This window comes from Oncorhynchus tshawytscha, linkage group LG04, assembly GCF_018296145.1.
Source record: "Oncorhynchus tshawytscha isolate Ot180627B linkage group LG04, Otsh_v2.0, whole genome shotgun sequence".
Taxonomy (NCBI): Eukaryota; Metazoa; Chordata; class Actinopteri; order Salmoniformes; family Salmonidae; genus Oncorhynchus; species Oncorhynchus tshawytscha.
Window position 1 is genome coordinate 40,401,667 of NC_056432.1, and position 16,322 is coordinate 40,417,988.

The following is a 16,322-nucleotide window of genomic DNA, read 5'->3' on the forward strand; positions in this document are numbered from 1 at the left end:
TTGGTGACAAAACGGATGGCATTGTGATAGACTGCATTGAATTTGCTGAGTAGAGTGTTGGAGGCTATTTTGTAAATGACATCGCCGAAGACAAGAATCGGTAGGGTAGTCAGTTTTACGAGGGTATGTTTGGCAGCATGAGTGAAGGATGCTTTGTTGCGAAATAGGAAGCCTATTCTAGATTTAATTTTGGATTGGAGATGCTTAATATGAGTCTGGAAGGAAAGTTAACAGTCTTACCAGGCACCTAGGTATTTGCAGTTGTCCACATATGAACTGTGTTTAAATAATTTCTAATTTAAAACTTATGGCTTAGAGGCAGTATTTCGACATCTGGATGAGAAGCGTGCACAAAGTAAACTGCATGTTACTCAGGCCCAGAAGCTAGGATATGCATATAATTGGTAGATTTGAATAAAAAATACTCTAAAGTTTCCAAAACTGTTAAAATAATGTCTGTGAGTATAACAGAACTGATATGCCAGGCAAAAACCCGAGGAAAATCCATCCCAGAAGTGGGATATTTTTGATGTGTGTAGTTTTCAATTGAATGCCTATACAGTATGTAATGGGTTTGGACCCAGTTTGCAGTTCCTATAGCTTCCACTAGATGTCAACAGTTTTTAGACATTGTTTCAGGCTTGTTTTCTGAAAAATGAGGAAGATTGACACCATTTTGTAAGTGGACTGTAGAATGAAGCAGAGCTGATTTGTGCGCGTGGCCGATTGCGCAGCCTTCATTGTTTTTCCTTTCTATTGAATACGCTATTGCCCGGTTGAAATATTATAATTTATTTAGATAATAGACAACCTGAGGAATAATTATAAACATCGTTTGACATGTTTCAACGAACTTTACCGGTACTATTAGGATGTATTCATCTGCATGTTGTGACCGCCATTGAATTACTGAACAAAACACACCAACAAAACAGAGGTATTGGGAAATAAAGAGGGACTTGTGTAACAGGGACTCTTGTGACTGCAACCCGATGAAGATCATCAAAGGTAAGTGATTCATTTTATTGCTATTTCTGACTTTCATGACTCCTCTACTTGGCTTAAAAATGTTTGTATGCTTTTGTAAGTGTGGCGCAGTCCTCAGATAATCGCATGGTATGCTTTCACCGTAAAGCTTTTTTGAAATCTGACACAGCAGCTGGATTAACAAGAAGTTCATCTTTAAGCCAATGTATAACACTTGTATCTTTCATGAATGTTTATTATGAGTATTTCTGTATTTTGAATTTGGCGCTCTGCAATTTCACCGGATGTTGTCGAGGTGGGTCGTTAGCGGAACGCCTGCTCCAGAGAGGTTAACAATTTCTGCTAGTTAGTCTTTGCTACCATGTAGCTTTTAGCTTGCTAGATCCTGCTAACTGAGGAGTGTTAATTCACCTGTTTCCATACATGTGTCATTTTAAAACATTTATCTTACAAAGAAGTTGTTTAATCTAACTGCTTAACTATTTATCAGTATATGGAATTGTATTTGGGGTTTTTTACTCATTTTTTCCCTAATCTTTATAGGAAAATTCCACGGGCACTATTTGATGTGTGGAGACATTTCCCTGCAGCTAATGTAGAAGGAAAAGCTGTGTATATTTGCAAATACTGTGCCAAATCATGTGAAGAATGCAACAAGATGCAAAATCATCTGGCCAATTGCATAAAGTTGCTCACAGGTAATGTGTATTGGAAGAGATTTCTGAATGTTCTTCGCCCAGCAATACACCAACCCAACATGCTTATATACTAATTTGCTGGATGCAGAGCTCAACAGAGTTCAAGTGAAGGTCAAGCAAATCATAGAGAAAGCAGAATGTATTGCAATCATCTCTGATGGGTGGTCGAATGTTCGTTGACAATGAATAATTAACTACATGATGTCCAACACTCTACCAGCATTCTACAAGTGCAGACACAAGGGACAACAGACACACCGGTCTCTACATTGCAGATGAGCTGAAGGCAGTCATCAATGACCTTGGACCACAGAAGGTATTTGCACTGGTGACAGACAATGCTACGAACATGAAGGCTGCTTGGTCTAAAGTGAGTCCTACCCTCACATCTCACCCATTGGCTGTGCTGCTCATGCATTAAATCTGCTCCTCAAGGACATCATGGTGCTGAAACCAATGGATACACTACAAGAGAGCCAATGAAATGGTTAGCTATGTGAAGGGTCATCAAGTTATAGCAGCAATCTACCTCACAAAGTAAAGTGAGAAGAATAAGATGCACCACATTGAAGCTGCCCTGCAACACCAGCTGGGGTGGTGTTATCATGTTTGACAGTCTCCTGGATGGGAAGGAGTCTCTCCAAGAAATGGCCATATCACAGTCTGCCGATATGGACAGCCCCATCAAGATTGTATTTTGGGAGTTTTTTAAATTTTCTTTCTAGAGTGGTAAGCAACCTGAAACCTATAGCAGTAGCAATTACACAGATTGGGGGAGACAATGCCATCCTATATGATGTTCAGACTCTGCTTGCAGATGTAAGAGAAGAAATCCGTACTACCCTGCCCACTTCACTGTTGCTCCAAGCAGAGGAAACTGCAGTTCTGAAATATATTTTTTAAAAGCGTGAAGACTTATACCTGAAGCCCATACACGCCACTGTGTACATGTTGGACCCCAAGTATGCTGGCAAGAGCATCCTGTCTGGTGCAGAGATCAGCAAAGCCAATGGTGTCATCACTACTGTGTCTCGCCTCCTTGGCCTGGATGAGGGCAAGGCTCTTGGCAGTCTGGCAAAGTACACTTCCAAGCAAGGGCTTTGGGATGGAGTTGCAATATGGCAGTCGTGCCATCATATCTCATCAGCCACCTGTTGGAAGGGACTTTGTGGATCTGAGGCTCTTTCTCCTGTTGCCTCCATCATCCTCCAAATCCTACCAACATCAGCCACCTCAGAGCACAACTGGTCTTTGTTTGGGAACACACACACAAAAGCACGCAACATGCTGACCAATACAAGGGATGAAAAATTGGTGGCCTTCCGGGCCTCAACAAGGTTGGAAAGTGAGTGAAGATGAGGCCTCAAAGTCTGATGTTCAAGAGGTGGACATTGAGGAGGTCCAGGGAGAAGACATTGAAGCCTGAGTGGAAGACAACCAAAGCTTTAGTTGAGTCAACTCATTTAATTAAAGTTCAATTTGTAACAAATCATTTTTATAATTTTATTTCTTTTGGAAGGATTTAATCATTTGCAATTATGTATACTTAAGGTAAAAGGTTTATGTTTCTGCCTCCATATATGGTAAGGTAAATATATCCAATGCAACAAAAAAAAAATCTACATTTAAATGGTATTAATTCCCATATATTCCCGTTAATTCCGACAGAATGTTTCCACCTCTGAATATTCCCCAAAATGTGCAACCCTAAAAGGGATCCATAATAAATACAAATACAAGAATAATAACCACAGCACAAAGAAAGAGAGCAAATAACTGTTTTCAATTGCATTTATTTAGGTTTCTCCATACCATACATTTTACTGTACAACGGCACATATTTCTGAAATAACTCCCATTATAAAATAGGGCATCTACAATTAAGGTACAGTCATAAAATGCTTTCAGGGAAAAAAAGACGACAAAAGCAACAGTAGAACATCTTCATATAAAGCGCAGGGGATTCAGGAAATGATTTGTTGTCGACAAAGCAGAGATTCAGACCACTCATTTCAGAGTACCTTGCATCCAGCTTAAGACCCGTTTTCTCTTGGTTTTGAACTGAGATGTATCAGTTGAAAACAAAATATGACATAACTGGTGCAAATTTCAAGCCAGAACCTTGATTTAGGACTGCAAATCAAATTTGGAGAAGCAACACAATTTTTCTGTACGATCAGAAACTAATATCATTGTTATTTCTCGTTTTTTTCCCTGACATGGTCAAAAGGTGGGAACAATCACTAATACACAGAAGAAAGTGGATACCGTCGAAGCGACAAGTAAATTAGCTTATCATTAACATAGTCAACATCAGTAATGATTGTTCAAAAATCCATTAGAGTGGATCTGCAGTCAAGCTGACAAAAAGCTATGTGGATCTAAGCGTGTGGTTGGGCCTATAGTGGGCCTGTGTCATTTCAAATAAAGTACATAGACCTACCAGCTTCAGTGTTAGTTCACTAGTGTTTCAGGTGTGGAATATACATGACATTTGACATCCAAGCTGTGTATGAGGGAGTGTGTATAACTAAGGAAAGAGAAAAGATACAATCTGCCATTATATGAAGTGAGAAGCCATTGTCCTTAACAGACATTCAAAGAAGAGAAAGAGAAGATTTGTCTGAAGTCTTGAGGTAAGCAATGTGTTTCAATAGAACGCCCTACTGACAATCATATAGTTACAATCACCTTCTGTACAAACTTCCTGATTCACACACTGAACTGCAACAAGCCCCTCTGCTAAAATAGAACAAAAAATAACTTTGTGTGTATCTTCACAATCTGAAATGCAGGTTCAGTTAAATTATTGACAGGGCGGCAAGTAGCCTAGTGGTTAGAGCGTTGGGCCAGTAACCGAACGGTTGCTGGATCGAATTCCCGAGCTGACAAGGTCAAAATCTGTCGCTCTGCCCCTGAACAAGGCAGTTAACCCACTGTTCCCCGGTAGGCTGCCATTGTAAATAAGAATTTGTTCTTAACGGACTTGCCTTTTAAAATAAAATAGACTTTAGTCCATTATTTCAGCTTAAAAGAGGGCTATGATGAGATTACGGCTACAAAGAGTTCCTTTATGCCGGTTTGAAAACACAACACAGACAAAGCATAATATTCAGCCACCTAGCAACACTCACACTGTACACACCTCCAACATTCTGTAAGAGTGCAAATTTTGCTGATAAAAAAAACACATACGCTTGGCAAAATAATGAGCACGAATTCCTTTAAAAAAAATAGGGGGGTAGATGTGGAGAGTAATGTGCTTGAAAATAACCCAATAAAACAAGGTAGGCCATGTATAGGAGCTGATAATGTCCACCTTTATAGATGTTTATATAATGTGTATACTTTAGAATGAGTTGAATGGGTTTGTGTTACCTCAAACCCCTGACACAGTGATACATCCATTTTTTTATAGGCTTCCCTTAGAGGGTAACATGACATCCTCTGGGCGAGCAGACACAATAGAACCATCTGGAACACAAGAAGCATCCTACTCACAGAATGACGTCACTGTAATTCTACAGTATGGTTCAAATGACCCCCTCCTACTTGTTCTGCTTTCAGAGCAGAAGACAAAGATCATATTTAAGAACAGGCTACCGAAGATCTACAAGTACCTCAAAAACATTCATCCACTGAGGAGCTCCACTAATGAGATGTGTGTGTCTCTTGTAGATGGGGGGGAATGTCCTATAGTAACAGCTTGAACACTCACTGGCACTAAAGACTGTAAATGAGACATGACCAAGAGCAACAAATTCTACAAGGGAGATAAAACAACAAGGATGCTATCTGATGCTACAGTACTAGTGCTACCTGAACATGCTACTGATTGAGACTGCAGAGCTATGCTCCCCTGCCATACTATACCATTCCCCACAAACACACACACACCCTGAAATAAGGAAGGATTTCCCTCATCATACAACACTATTATTACTGATTATCCATGACAGAATTGGGATTGCATACGGTACACCTTCTTAGAGACACCCTTCACTGTTATCATCACTATCATCTTATCATTTAAAATGAGTAAATTCTCCCAAATGTTCCTCATCATAACAATACCATGTTGTCTATGGACACCCTAACCTTTAGCTCATTCTAGATATCCATGAGATTAGCTAAATGTGTCATTTGTGTGCACTATCCATTTAGTCAGATAACCCAGACGATTGCCTTAGTCAAACAACTCCAGTTGGATGCTCTATAACGGAATGCATGTAGAAAGTTTCCAGCAGACTTCAATCACTAGTCTGACTAAACCATCCCACCAACACACTCTGCTACTCCATGGCTAGTCAGCTGTTGGCTTGACTGACCTGTCTAAATGCTAATCTCAAATGAAACCATTTTTATTATGTAATTCACTACTTTTGACCAGAGAAACACAGGGCATATGATCAAGAGTAGAACATTATATAGGGACTACCTAAACATTATATTTGAGACGAAGGCTAAATCCCAGTTCAGATACAACAGCCGACATGAGACGAGATAACAAGTAGCTCATTTTAGAACGTTGTACAACTGACTAAAGGGGCAATCAGATCAAGACGAGAAGCGCAGTTGAGACCTTTTCCACAGTAACACTGCCTCTTTATAATGACGTGATTAAACTTTGAAACGAAGTTGCCACTTGTAGCAAACGAGTGTCCTGAAATACATGCACCAGAAACAGGGTACACTTTATGACTTGTCAGATAAATACTATTATCAGCAAGCTAGGCTAGCTATGTGCAGCAACATAGCTAGCTAATTGTCTGCTTGGCTGAAAACAACGTTAACGCATGTAATTCTCTGATTGGCTAAATGGATCAGTCTCGTCGCAAGACTTTAGCTAAAGCTTTGACATGTAGAATCTTGGGAAGCTGCAGCCGACGACCTGAGACGTTAAGGCGACACCGTTCATATCAAACAAACTTAGTTCTACAACTCCTTAAAAGGTAGACTCGGCGGTATGACGAAGACGCAGAAAGTAAACAGCACAGTGGGTAAATTTCCGCAACAACTTGACGCAATGAGGCTCAATTTCTCCGTTGTTTTTGGTCCTGTGGCAGCCACACGCCAACAGCCTGAAGCGAACCTGTGGGCATGCGCAGATGGTGAGAGCGAAGTCTTGAAGTCGTTGCCGCACGAGGCAATGTCATTTCGCTGAGTTCACCTTAATAAAGGCAGTTGCGTCGCGTCTCATTATGTATTTGAACTGGGCTTAACAATTCTAACCCTCATCCTGAGTTTCTTAGCATAATAAGTTCCTCTCACTTTTATAAATACCATCAAGTACCCTATCCATATAATATCATTTCATATACAGTATAATCTCATCTATTGTCATGAACAGCTATCCCTTTGGAAAGGACTAAAATAGTTTTTAAATTATTAAAAAATATATCCCCCATACAATAGGGGGGGCTCTGGGCCTATTCAACCTGCACTGGGAGATGGAGACAAGAACCATCGGAGCCCACAGACCCACCACACACATAAGCCCAACTACACACACAAACACATTGCTCACTGTTCCAACTCCCTATAGCCAACACAGACCTTTACCTTCATACCCAGCACGCACACACAAACACACCCAAGCTTGGTTCTGCTGACAGTAGAAAACAGACATACACACTATGGCTTTCCAGAACTCTACTAGGGCCGTATAGACAGATCGGTGCCCTGGGGCTTGGCAGCTATTCAATAAACCAAGGGTGGGCATTCTTACTCTGCAGGCTTTGACTCCAGCCAAGCTGAAACACACCTGATTCAACTTATCGACACCTTGATTAAAGACTATGATTGGATGATTAGAAGAAGAATCAGGTGCGTCCTTGTACCGTAAAATTGCCTGTCCCTGCACTAGACCCAGAGGAAACGCTAATATTTCATTCACTCTCTCGTCCTCTTTAATGACATCTTCTATTCATCCATCAGTCCCATGTCTATGATTTAGTGTTATCTGAACGCCACACCATCATGTACTTCTGTTGGGAGAAAAGGGATCCCATACAAAATTATCTGAGAGCAGCTTTACAGCATCAATGGGTATGTACCACAAATTAGTGGGGTCAGCGCTTGGTGGGGTCCTCATTCTCTTTCTGTCTCACACACACACAAACAGACACACACTCTCTCTTTCCAGCTAAGACTAGTGTAGCTGTGCTCACAGTCTCACTCTCAGTCTCTATCTCTCCCTATGTCTCAGATGAGCCTGGCCTCTCCCTCCATGTCTGAGGTCAGCTCACACACTCCAGTGAAGTGCATCTCCTTGCCTCTGGTTCCCTCAGACCTGGCACCTCTCTCCCCCAGGCAGGGTGAGGGTTGCTGGGCCGTGGGGTCTGGGGAGGCCCGGGGGGCGCCGCCCGACCTTCTCTCCCTCAGGAAGACGTCAAGCCGACGCAGCATCTGCTTGGGGTTCTTTTTGGCAAACAGCTCCACTTCTGGAGGGGAGCAGAGACACAGTGGATGTCAAGGATGTGATTGTGTTACAAAGGGATGTTGTTAATAATGACATGATTCTGAAAACAACTGGGCTTTCTTAAGCCTGGGGTAAAACACAGAGAGTTGCCTTTGAGGACGAAGCCAGAGTCAGAGATAGTCTTCTGCTGGCTCTTCCAAAGCTGGTAGAGGTGCAGGAACGTGGCAACATAGAACTCGTTCAACACCCCCACTACCTGCTGTCGACGGTTACACTCCCTGGAAGACCACACACACAAAAGTGAGGACATCTTGTAAGCAAGTGACTAGGCTCTAGCAGTAGGGCAGGACACTTACTTGGAGAGGGCCTCTTCTCTGAGTGCATGCAGGGCGATACGGGTCATGTTGATGGACATCACACAGAATGGAAAGTTCTGGAGAAAGATTGGGCAGAAAGAGTAGAAACCAAATGGGATTTGTAAATAGAAAGACTATTCAAGTAGCCAAGCACACATTACATAGATGTCCCTACTTTCCTTAACCTGAATAGTTTGTGGCCAGTGTGTGTGTGTATGTACCTGTGTGGGATGTTGGGACAGCTTGTAGATGTCTCTGGCTAGAGGCAGAGTCTCAGGGTCCATCACCAGGTACAGGGTGTGCATCAGCCCCAGGAAACCTGTACCACGCAGGTCTGTGGCTGGGTCCGTACCTACACACAGACACACACTCAACATTTCAGTGTTTTGTTCATTTCTTCATAGCAATATATTCTTATCACACTTTTCATCTCAGTGTGAGAGCGGCATCTAATGAAGCATAGATACAGAAGATGTCTCTCACCTTGAAAGCCCACATTCTCCCAGTGGGTGCCGAACCGAGGACAGTCCTGCTTGCTGCCTGTCAGCCTCTTATAGATGGTCTGTAGAACACGCATGTGTATAGCCTGACTGTTATCCAAAGAACCTACAAAGAGAAAAACACACACAATCAGCCTCTTATCGTCTGCAAAACGGCTCTCCCGCTCTCTCATTCAAAAACACACACTTACACTGTGCAATGGCGAAGACCAGGTCCCTCTCCTCCAGTAGTTCTCGGTGAAGTCGCGGCGGGCCGAACAGGAAGTGTGTGATAGCGGCCAGACCCGTCCTACGGATGGTGGGCTGGATGTTCTTCTACAGAGAGAGTGAGAACTGACATTTTTTTTTCATAATAATGAGAGTGAGACTCTACAATGCAGTCCTAAAACCCCCAGACACAGAAAGACCCACATTCTTACCAGCACTTCGCCAAGGTCTGTAGTCTGGAAGTGCTGCAACGCCTCATTAAAGGAGATGAGAGGAGTAGGACTGGACTCCTCACTGACCACTGGAGACACACAGGACAATAACACACTTCAACAGATTCGTATACAACCTATAATGGAGGAGTAAAACATCACAGCTTTCAGGCAGCCAGGGAATAGGTAGATGTTGCCCCTAACAACAGCTCACCTGGTTGGATACTCTCTAGAGCCTCCCACTCCTCTCGAGCCTGCTCCACCTCCGCACTCTCCTCTGCAAATGCACACATACACACGGCTGAGAAACATCACAGACACAGCTAAACAGAAGCAACATACACAGGTGAGGAGTAATCGTTCAGTCATGGTGCCACCACCTCTCCAGTTAATTTTCAATCTGAACGACACCTTCTCCCCCTCTACGCCATGACACCATCATTTCATACCCTGCCCCTCATCCTCTTCTTCCTCTTCCCATAGCTGGCTGGGGGGGAGGGGAGACCTGCTAGGGTTGCCTGGTAGCTAGGAGACATGGTTGTTCCATTGGGAAGAGGGGCCACTGAGTGTATTGTGTCTTACCTTCAGTCTTGGGCTGTTCTCCTCCTGTAGCCAGAGACTGCAGAAGGCCATTCTGCTTCAGAGCTGAAATCTAGACAAATCACAAAAACATTAAGGACACCTGCTCCTTCCATGACAGACTGACCAGGTGAATGCAGATGAAAGCTATGATCCCTTATTGAACCCTTATGATCCATTACTGACTTGTTAAATCCACTTCAAATCATGAAGGGGGGACAGGTTAAAGAAGGATTTTTTAAGCCTTGAGACAATTGAGGCATGGATTGTGTATGTGTGCCATTCAGACGGTGAATGGGCAAGACAAAATATTTAAGTGCCTTTGAACAGGGTATGGTGGTAGGTGCCAGGTGCACCAGTTTGTGTCAAGAACTGCAACGCTGCTGGGGTTTTCACACTGAACTGTTTCCCGTGTGTATCAAGAATGGTCCAACACCCAAAGGACATCCAGCGAACTTGACAACTGTGGAAAGCATTGGAGTCAACATGGGCCAGCATCCCTAATGGAACGCTTTAGACGCCTTATAGTCTATGCCTCGACGAAATTGTCTGTGCCTCGACGAAATTAATGTTTGGTATACTCAGTGTATCTATAAACACACAATTGTATTTAAAGAACAACAGTAGGGTCAGTTCCCTTTCCTGTAATGTCTTTGACATGAGGGACAGTATAGAGCAACTCACTGGCAGAGACTTGAGCAGTGAACTGCCATTGGCGTGCTCTTTGACACTATGACCTGGCGTCAGTCCATTAATCACCTGGGAATACAGAAACACAACAGGTTACACAATGCCAGTGGTGGAAAGTACTTAAGTAAAAAATACTTAAAAGTACTAAAGTAGTTTTTGTGGTATCTATACTTTACTTTTTATATGTATATTTTTTTTTACAAATTGTACTTTCACTTCACTACATTCCTAAAGAAAACAATATACTTTTTACTCCATTCCTTTTCCCTGACATCAAAAAGTACTCGTTACATTTTGAGTGCTTGGCAGGACAGGAAAATGGTCCAATTCACGCACCTCTCAAGATAACATCCCTGGTCATACCTATTGCCTCTTATCTGGCGGACTCACTAAACACAAATGGAGTGTGCCCCTGGCTATCCGTAAATAAATCAAAAACAAGAAAATGGTGCTGTCTGGTTTGCTTAATATCAGAAAATTGAAATTATTTATACTTACTTTTACTTCTGATTCATAAGTATATTTTAGAAATTACATTTACATTTGATACTTATGTATATTTAATGCCAAATACTTTTAGAGTTTCACTCAAGTAGTATTTTACTGGGTGACTTTCACTTGAGTAATTTTCTATTAAAGGCATCTTTACTTTTACTCAAGTATGACAATTAGGTACTTTTTCCACCACTACACAATGCAACATAGAACAGCAGGACCAACAAGCTACCAGTCTATACTGATGATAACAGGAGAGGTATACAGAAATTCCTGCTTAATAAAAATGTTTAAACAAACATCTCTGAAAGGGAACCTCTTGTTGGTTGTTATACTCACAGGTCTGTGGTTAGAGTGGCCATTGGTTAGCTCCTCTGTCTCTTTACATTCATGGGACACACCATTCAGACCCTGAGAGGAGGGGGACAGACCGAGAGGCATCATCAGACACAGCCAGGGTACATGGAAGAAAGGGGGCAGGAACATCTCTGTGGAATGATATGCAGCTAAGGATCAGGTGGTTGCCCTCTCACCTGACCCGGGGTGTATTTATTAGTCTGATTCCGTTGCAAAACTTTTGGTCGGTTGCTAAATGTTTTGCGACTTAAAACGTTTACTCCAAGCGGAAAACGTTTTGCTACGAAAACGAGTTTCTCTATTGGACAGATTCTGATAGGTCCCTCCACGTTTCGTTCCGTTTGTGTCCAGTTGGTTCCTATAGCAAATGGTAAATGGATTCCGTTGCAAAACAGAGACCAAACGTTTTGCAACAGAATCCAACTAATGAATCCACCCCTGGCAAGATGGTACAGTGCCAGTGCAGACACAGCAGAAAAAGAGAACTGTTAGGCTACTTTGTGGTGGAAACCTTTTATTTCCCCATGTGAACACTTTAGAGGGGAAGCTGCTTCATTACTTCCTCCTCCACTCACTAACACAATGGGGATTAAAAACAGAAGGGAGAGATGGAAATTCAGCTAAGCACCACACATTTCACGGTCAATAGTCAGAAAAACAGTCTAATGGATGTGTCTACAGTACTATAAGATTGTACCTTCAAGCAGATAGATCTGTTAGTGCAGCAAGTCTCATTGTGCAATCTGATTGAATACCACCACACCCACATTGTCTACCCCTGTGATGGTATCACAGACAGTATACAGTTAACATGTGTACAGAACAGGCCATAAGGTCAAAATGTTGATTTGGAACTTGACTTGATGTCTGTTGACTGATACTGTTCCATTTCATTGTATACAGCTGATGCGACTGTTAATCACATAGTTTACACACAGTTTAAACTACTTCAAAAGGTTAGACTACTCCAGGTTAAAACACCTACCTCCGTGTGTGATGTGACACCGCTGTCCTCTTCCATGGCATGAGTGTGTGAGTCTATGTATGTGTGAGTGGGTAAACCCTGTTCTTTAAAGCCTAATTTCTCAGACTAAGGCGGTCAAAAGTGCTATTGGGAAGACCCTCATGTCTGTTGTGTCCCTTTCCACAACTACTGCGTTTCAAACTTCTCCTTCCTTCCTCTCTCTTGGTCCAGACTAGAGTCAACAGGTTGATCTCATTGAATTCAATTGTTGTGCATCCTGCCCCATTAGAGGGGCTGCAGGGCTGGGTATGGACACTGCTGGTCTGGTATGGCCTCTTTCTTTCCCAGCCGCTTCATTGCTTTGACACTCAATGTTGGCACCTCACATCCACGATGTAACAATGTTCAAACCCTGGTGGGGCGAGTCTTGAAGTCTTGCAGAGTTGGAGTGGGCCTTCTCCTTGACAGGATCTAACCAATAGGGGGCACTCATGCCATGCTATGTCAAACTGGTTGTCATGGATATCTGCAATTTGGGGCAGAAAAATAAGGTGGGTAACTAGCTAGCTTGCTCACAAATAAAATGTCAAAAGCATACTAATTATTAATGAACACAAACTGATCAATTGTCTATTTACAATTACCTTTGGAAAAAGTATCCACACCAAACTCATTGAATGATTAGCTAACTACAGTAACGTTACATAGCTAGAACCGTTATCAAGCTGTCAAACTAGGCTCACCAAATGGTAACGTGATACCGAAGACCCACTCACAGCCAACACACACACAAAAAAACTTCAAGGTACAATCTGAAACGTGATTAACGTTACCAGTAACTCAACTGACAACATTAGCTAACTACCGGTACGTTAGCAAGCTAGCTACGTGAGCTGACAGGCTACTGCTAGCTAGTCTAACTTACTGTACATTCAGTTAGCACTGGCTAGCTATCTACATCATGAATGCGTTTTTTTTGTTGCATAACATTTGTGCTCAGAAGACAGTCAACATCAGTGGCTCTGAAGTACTGTCATCCAGCAAGCTAACATTAGCTAGCTAACTCTAAATCTAAGCTAAGTTAGCCTAGTTAGCAAGCTAAATATTTTTTCACAAGCCAACCACTAGTTTAACTACTGCCCTTCTGGAAACTGTCAAAACATTTTCGGATTTGTTTTATTTCTCTCTATTTCTTAAACATTCATCTCACAGCAGCGATTATCTATATAATAGTTAATTATCGTTTAATACAGTTTATTTTTACCTCAGTATCACTCCCTCCAATCTCAGTTTCCCTTCCCCCTTTCCACAGTTAACTTCAAGTGCATTCTGGGAATTGTGGTTTCCTGCCCTGCCTAAACTGCCTGTGCTGGATGGTTCCTTTTCGATTACGTCATGGCTAAAGCAAAGCCAGTGATACATTTCCCAGAATGGACATTGATTGTACTGGACACTGCAAATCGATGGTATAGTAAACTGTTCATGGTAATATAACCACAATGCACAGGTCCTGTAAAGTGGCCTGACAAATGGTATGTGTGGGTGTGCGCTGAGGCCATGGTTGTGATCGGATGCTGTACAGGTCAGAATGATGTGAACTTACTCACTGTACTCTATACCTTTGTTGAAGCAAAGTAGAAAAATAATACATTTACGACTCTAATTTCATGTCTTCACGGTCCATCTCTCAAACCCCCATAGAGACATCTGGAATTTAACAGAAACTGACATATTTGACCGCTCTGCATTGGTTTCCCATTGGCACAGATCTAGAGTCAGGTTAACCACACCCAATCACAAAACTGTCCAGCACCTGGACCAGGGCACATTTTATTTATTGGCTGACTGCACATTCACATGCTCTTCCGCTTTTAAATTTGAAGGGGGAAAAATTACCTAAAATGAGAGGTTAAACATTGCACCAAAACATCACGATTAGCGCTACATGCGGTTAGTTCACCAGTGTGTTTACAGTTATCCAATGGTGGAGGGGTAGGAAAGCAGTTATTGGTAGGAAAGCAGTTATTCCTGGTGACTGGCTGTCCCTGGCTGTGGTCAGCTCGCAGGGCTCGGCATGGACATGTACTCTGAGAAATAACAGCTCTCTGACCAGATCCCCCTGGGCACACCACCTATGTAAACCTTTGACATCATTGTGGTAGAACATGTGTGGGCCGGGGTGACGTACAGTAGGTAGTTAGACTGGTGCTCTCCATCCCATCCAGTGTCAGGGTTGGCCTGCCTGGCGGCCACAGAGAAAGACTGGGGCATGAGGACTATATTGCAGTCGAGGACATAGTTTATGTAATTTCAAAAGAGGGAATTGAACCATGGTTGTTATCTTGGTCAAGTATTGTATTTGATATTCCGATTGTTTGTTTTGTCTATTTTGTTGGGGTACTTCACTTATCTTCACTTTATGGCAGTGTTTTGAGGTTATACATTCCCTTCCCCCTTTACCCTTAACATATGTTTGTGATAGTGTCTCTTCTTCTCTTCCCATGTATTAAGTATAGACCAAGGCCTTGGAGTGCCTTGAACACTTATTCTACTGTAAAAGGATTTCATGCAAACTTCAATTATAATGCCTCAGAACACAGTTCCAATACATTTATTTTTTCCATAACTGAAACCCACCCTCTTAACTATTCACAATCCTCAAATAATCTGTGTATGCAACAGCCAACGTTGTTGCTATGAGTTTAATTGCCTAAGAAGTGTAGGTTCAAATGTTTACAATTTATACTTTAAACGGCTGCCAAGAATGTTAGCAATGTTAGTTATGACAGTCACCACAGGAGGTAGGTGGCACCTTTATTGGGGAGTACGGGCAAGTGGTAATGGCTGGAGTGGAATTAGTGGAATGGTATGAAATATGGTACATCAAACACATGGTTTCCATGTGTTTAATGCCATTCCATTTGCTCAGTTCCAGCCATTATTATGAGTCGCCCTCTCTTCAACAGCCTCCACTGACAGTCACTGCTCATGTTAGATTTAGCTCATTACCTCAATGTTAGCTGTTACTCAAATTCAGAACATTTCCTTTACCAATAAAATGTATATCTTCATCCAAGTGAAATGATTTTGTCAGCCTTACTCTCAAAGATTTTGATTTAGGCAAGTGCAGCATGCTGTGCTCTGACGTGTGCATCTGTAATCCTAGAAGACGCTGACTTCTATTAAAGAAAAAGCCTGTCTCTCTGACAAATATGACCCCCCCTTTTTCACCCCTGAAACCCATTTTCCTTCAGAGCGCACACCATATCCTAGAAAAGTACAGAACTTTCTGGAACAATTACAACTATAAATCATAGGAAAATGTTACAAGGACAATAACAGAGGGCAGACTTCCCCTTTGGCGTGAGTTGTGCTGTTGACTTCATCCCGGGGAATGTACTGCAGACCCAGGCCAAGGCTCACAGTGCTGCAGAGTCCTTCACACACATGTGAATGGTCAAACACCTGCTTGCCTTGGCAAACACAACAGCCAAATCCATTGAAGACAGGAAAATATTTTATGAACTAAACTTTGTGGTTAAAAAAATACCTTTTGAATTCCTCCCCTCAGTTGAAATGGAATATTTACGTAATGATTGTGAGGACTTGAGACGGTTCGCTTGTTTGAGTTTTTCTGTGATGTTCTTGTCATATTTGGTTGTATTAGGTCGATGTGAGATGTGTTCAGATGTGTAATAATTTGGTATTTTTCATTTGCGGCGTATTAAATGATTTTATGACTGACGATAGTATTGATCATGTTTGAGTGGTATGCCTAAAATGTTTTATTTGTAAGTGCTTTTCCACATTTTGTCAAGCGAGATAATAATAGAAGAATAATCCTTGTACATTTGAA

At 42.1% G+C, this 16,322-nt stretch overlaps 1 protein-coding gene across 1 annotated transcript; it reads right to left on the reverse strand.

Moving 5' to 3' along the window:
• Positions 1-3,462: 3,462 nt before the first annotated feature.
• LOC112248788 (ELMO domain-containing protein 3) lies at positions 3,463-13,834 on the reverse strand. The gene is made up of 13 exons (XM_024418106.2): positions 13,731-13,834; positions 12,488-12,992; positions 11,485-11,556; positions 10,645-10,719; positions 9,964-10,033; positions 9,596-9,658; positions 9,382-9,470; positions 9,154-9,277; positions 8,946-9,068; positions 8,684-8,814; positions 8,463-8,539; positions 8,257-8,384; positions 3,463-8,128 (listed from the first exon to the last, which is right to left on the reverse strand). Exons 2-13 carry the CDS (start codon positions 12,521-12,523, stop codon positions 7,890-7,892), a joined length of 1,227 nt encoding a protein of 408 aa, XP_024273874.1. The 5' UTR covers positions 12,524-12,992; positions 13,731-13,834; the 3' UTR covers positions 3,463-7,889.
• Positions 13,835-16,322: the final 2,488 nt, after the last annotated feature.

Bases quoted from the DNA above. Each gene is read 5' to 3' on its own strand.
- LOC112248788 (XM_024418106.2), bottom strand. From the start codon at position 12,523: ATGGAAGAGGACAGCGGTGTCACATCACACACGGAG. The intron at 9,069-9,153 runs GTAAGTGTGTGT...TTCTCTTTGTAG, and splicing joins GGTCTTCGCCATTGCACAGT to GTTCTTTGGATAACAGTCAG. The intron at 8,129-8,256 runs GCAACTCTCTGT...GCTCCCCTCCAG, and splicing joins CTCTGGCTTCGTCCTCAAAG to AAGTGGAGCTGTTTGCCAAA.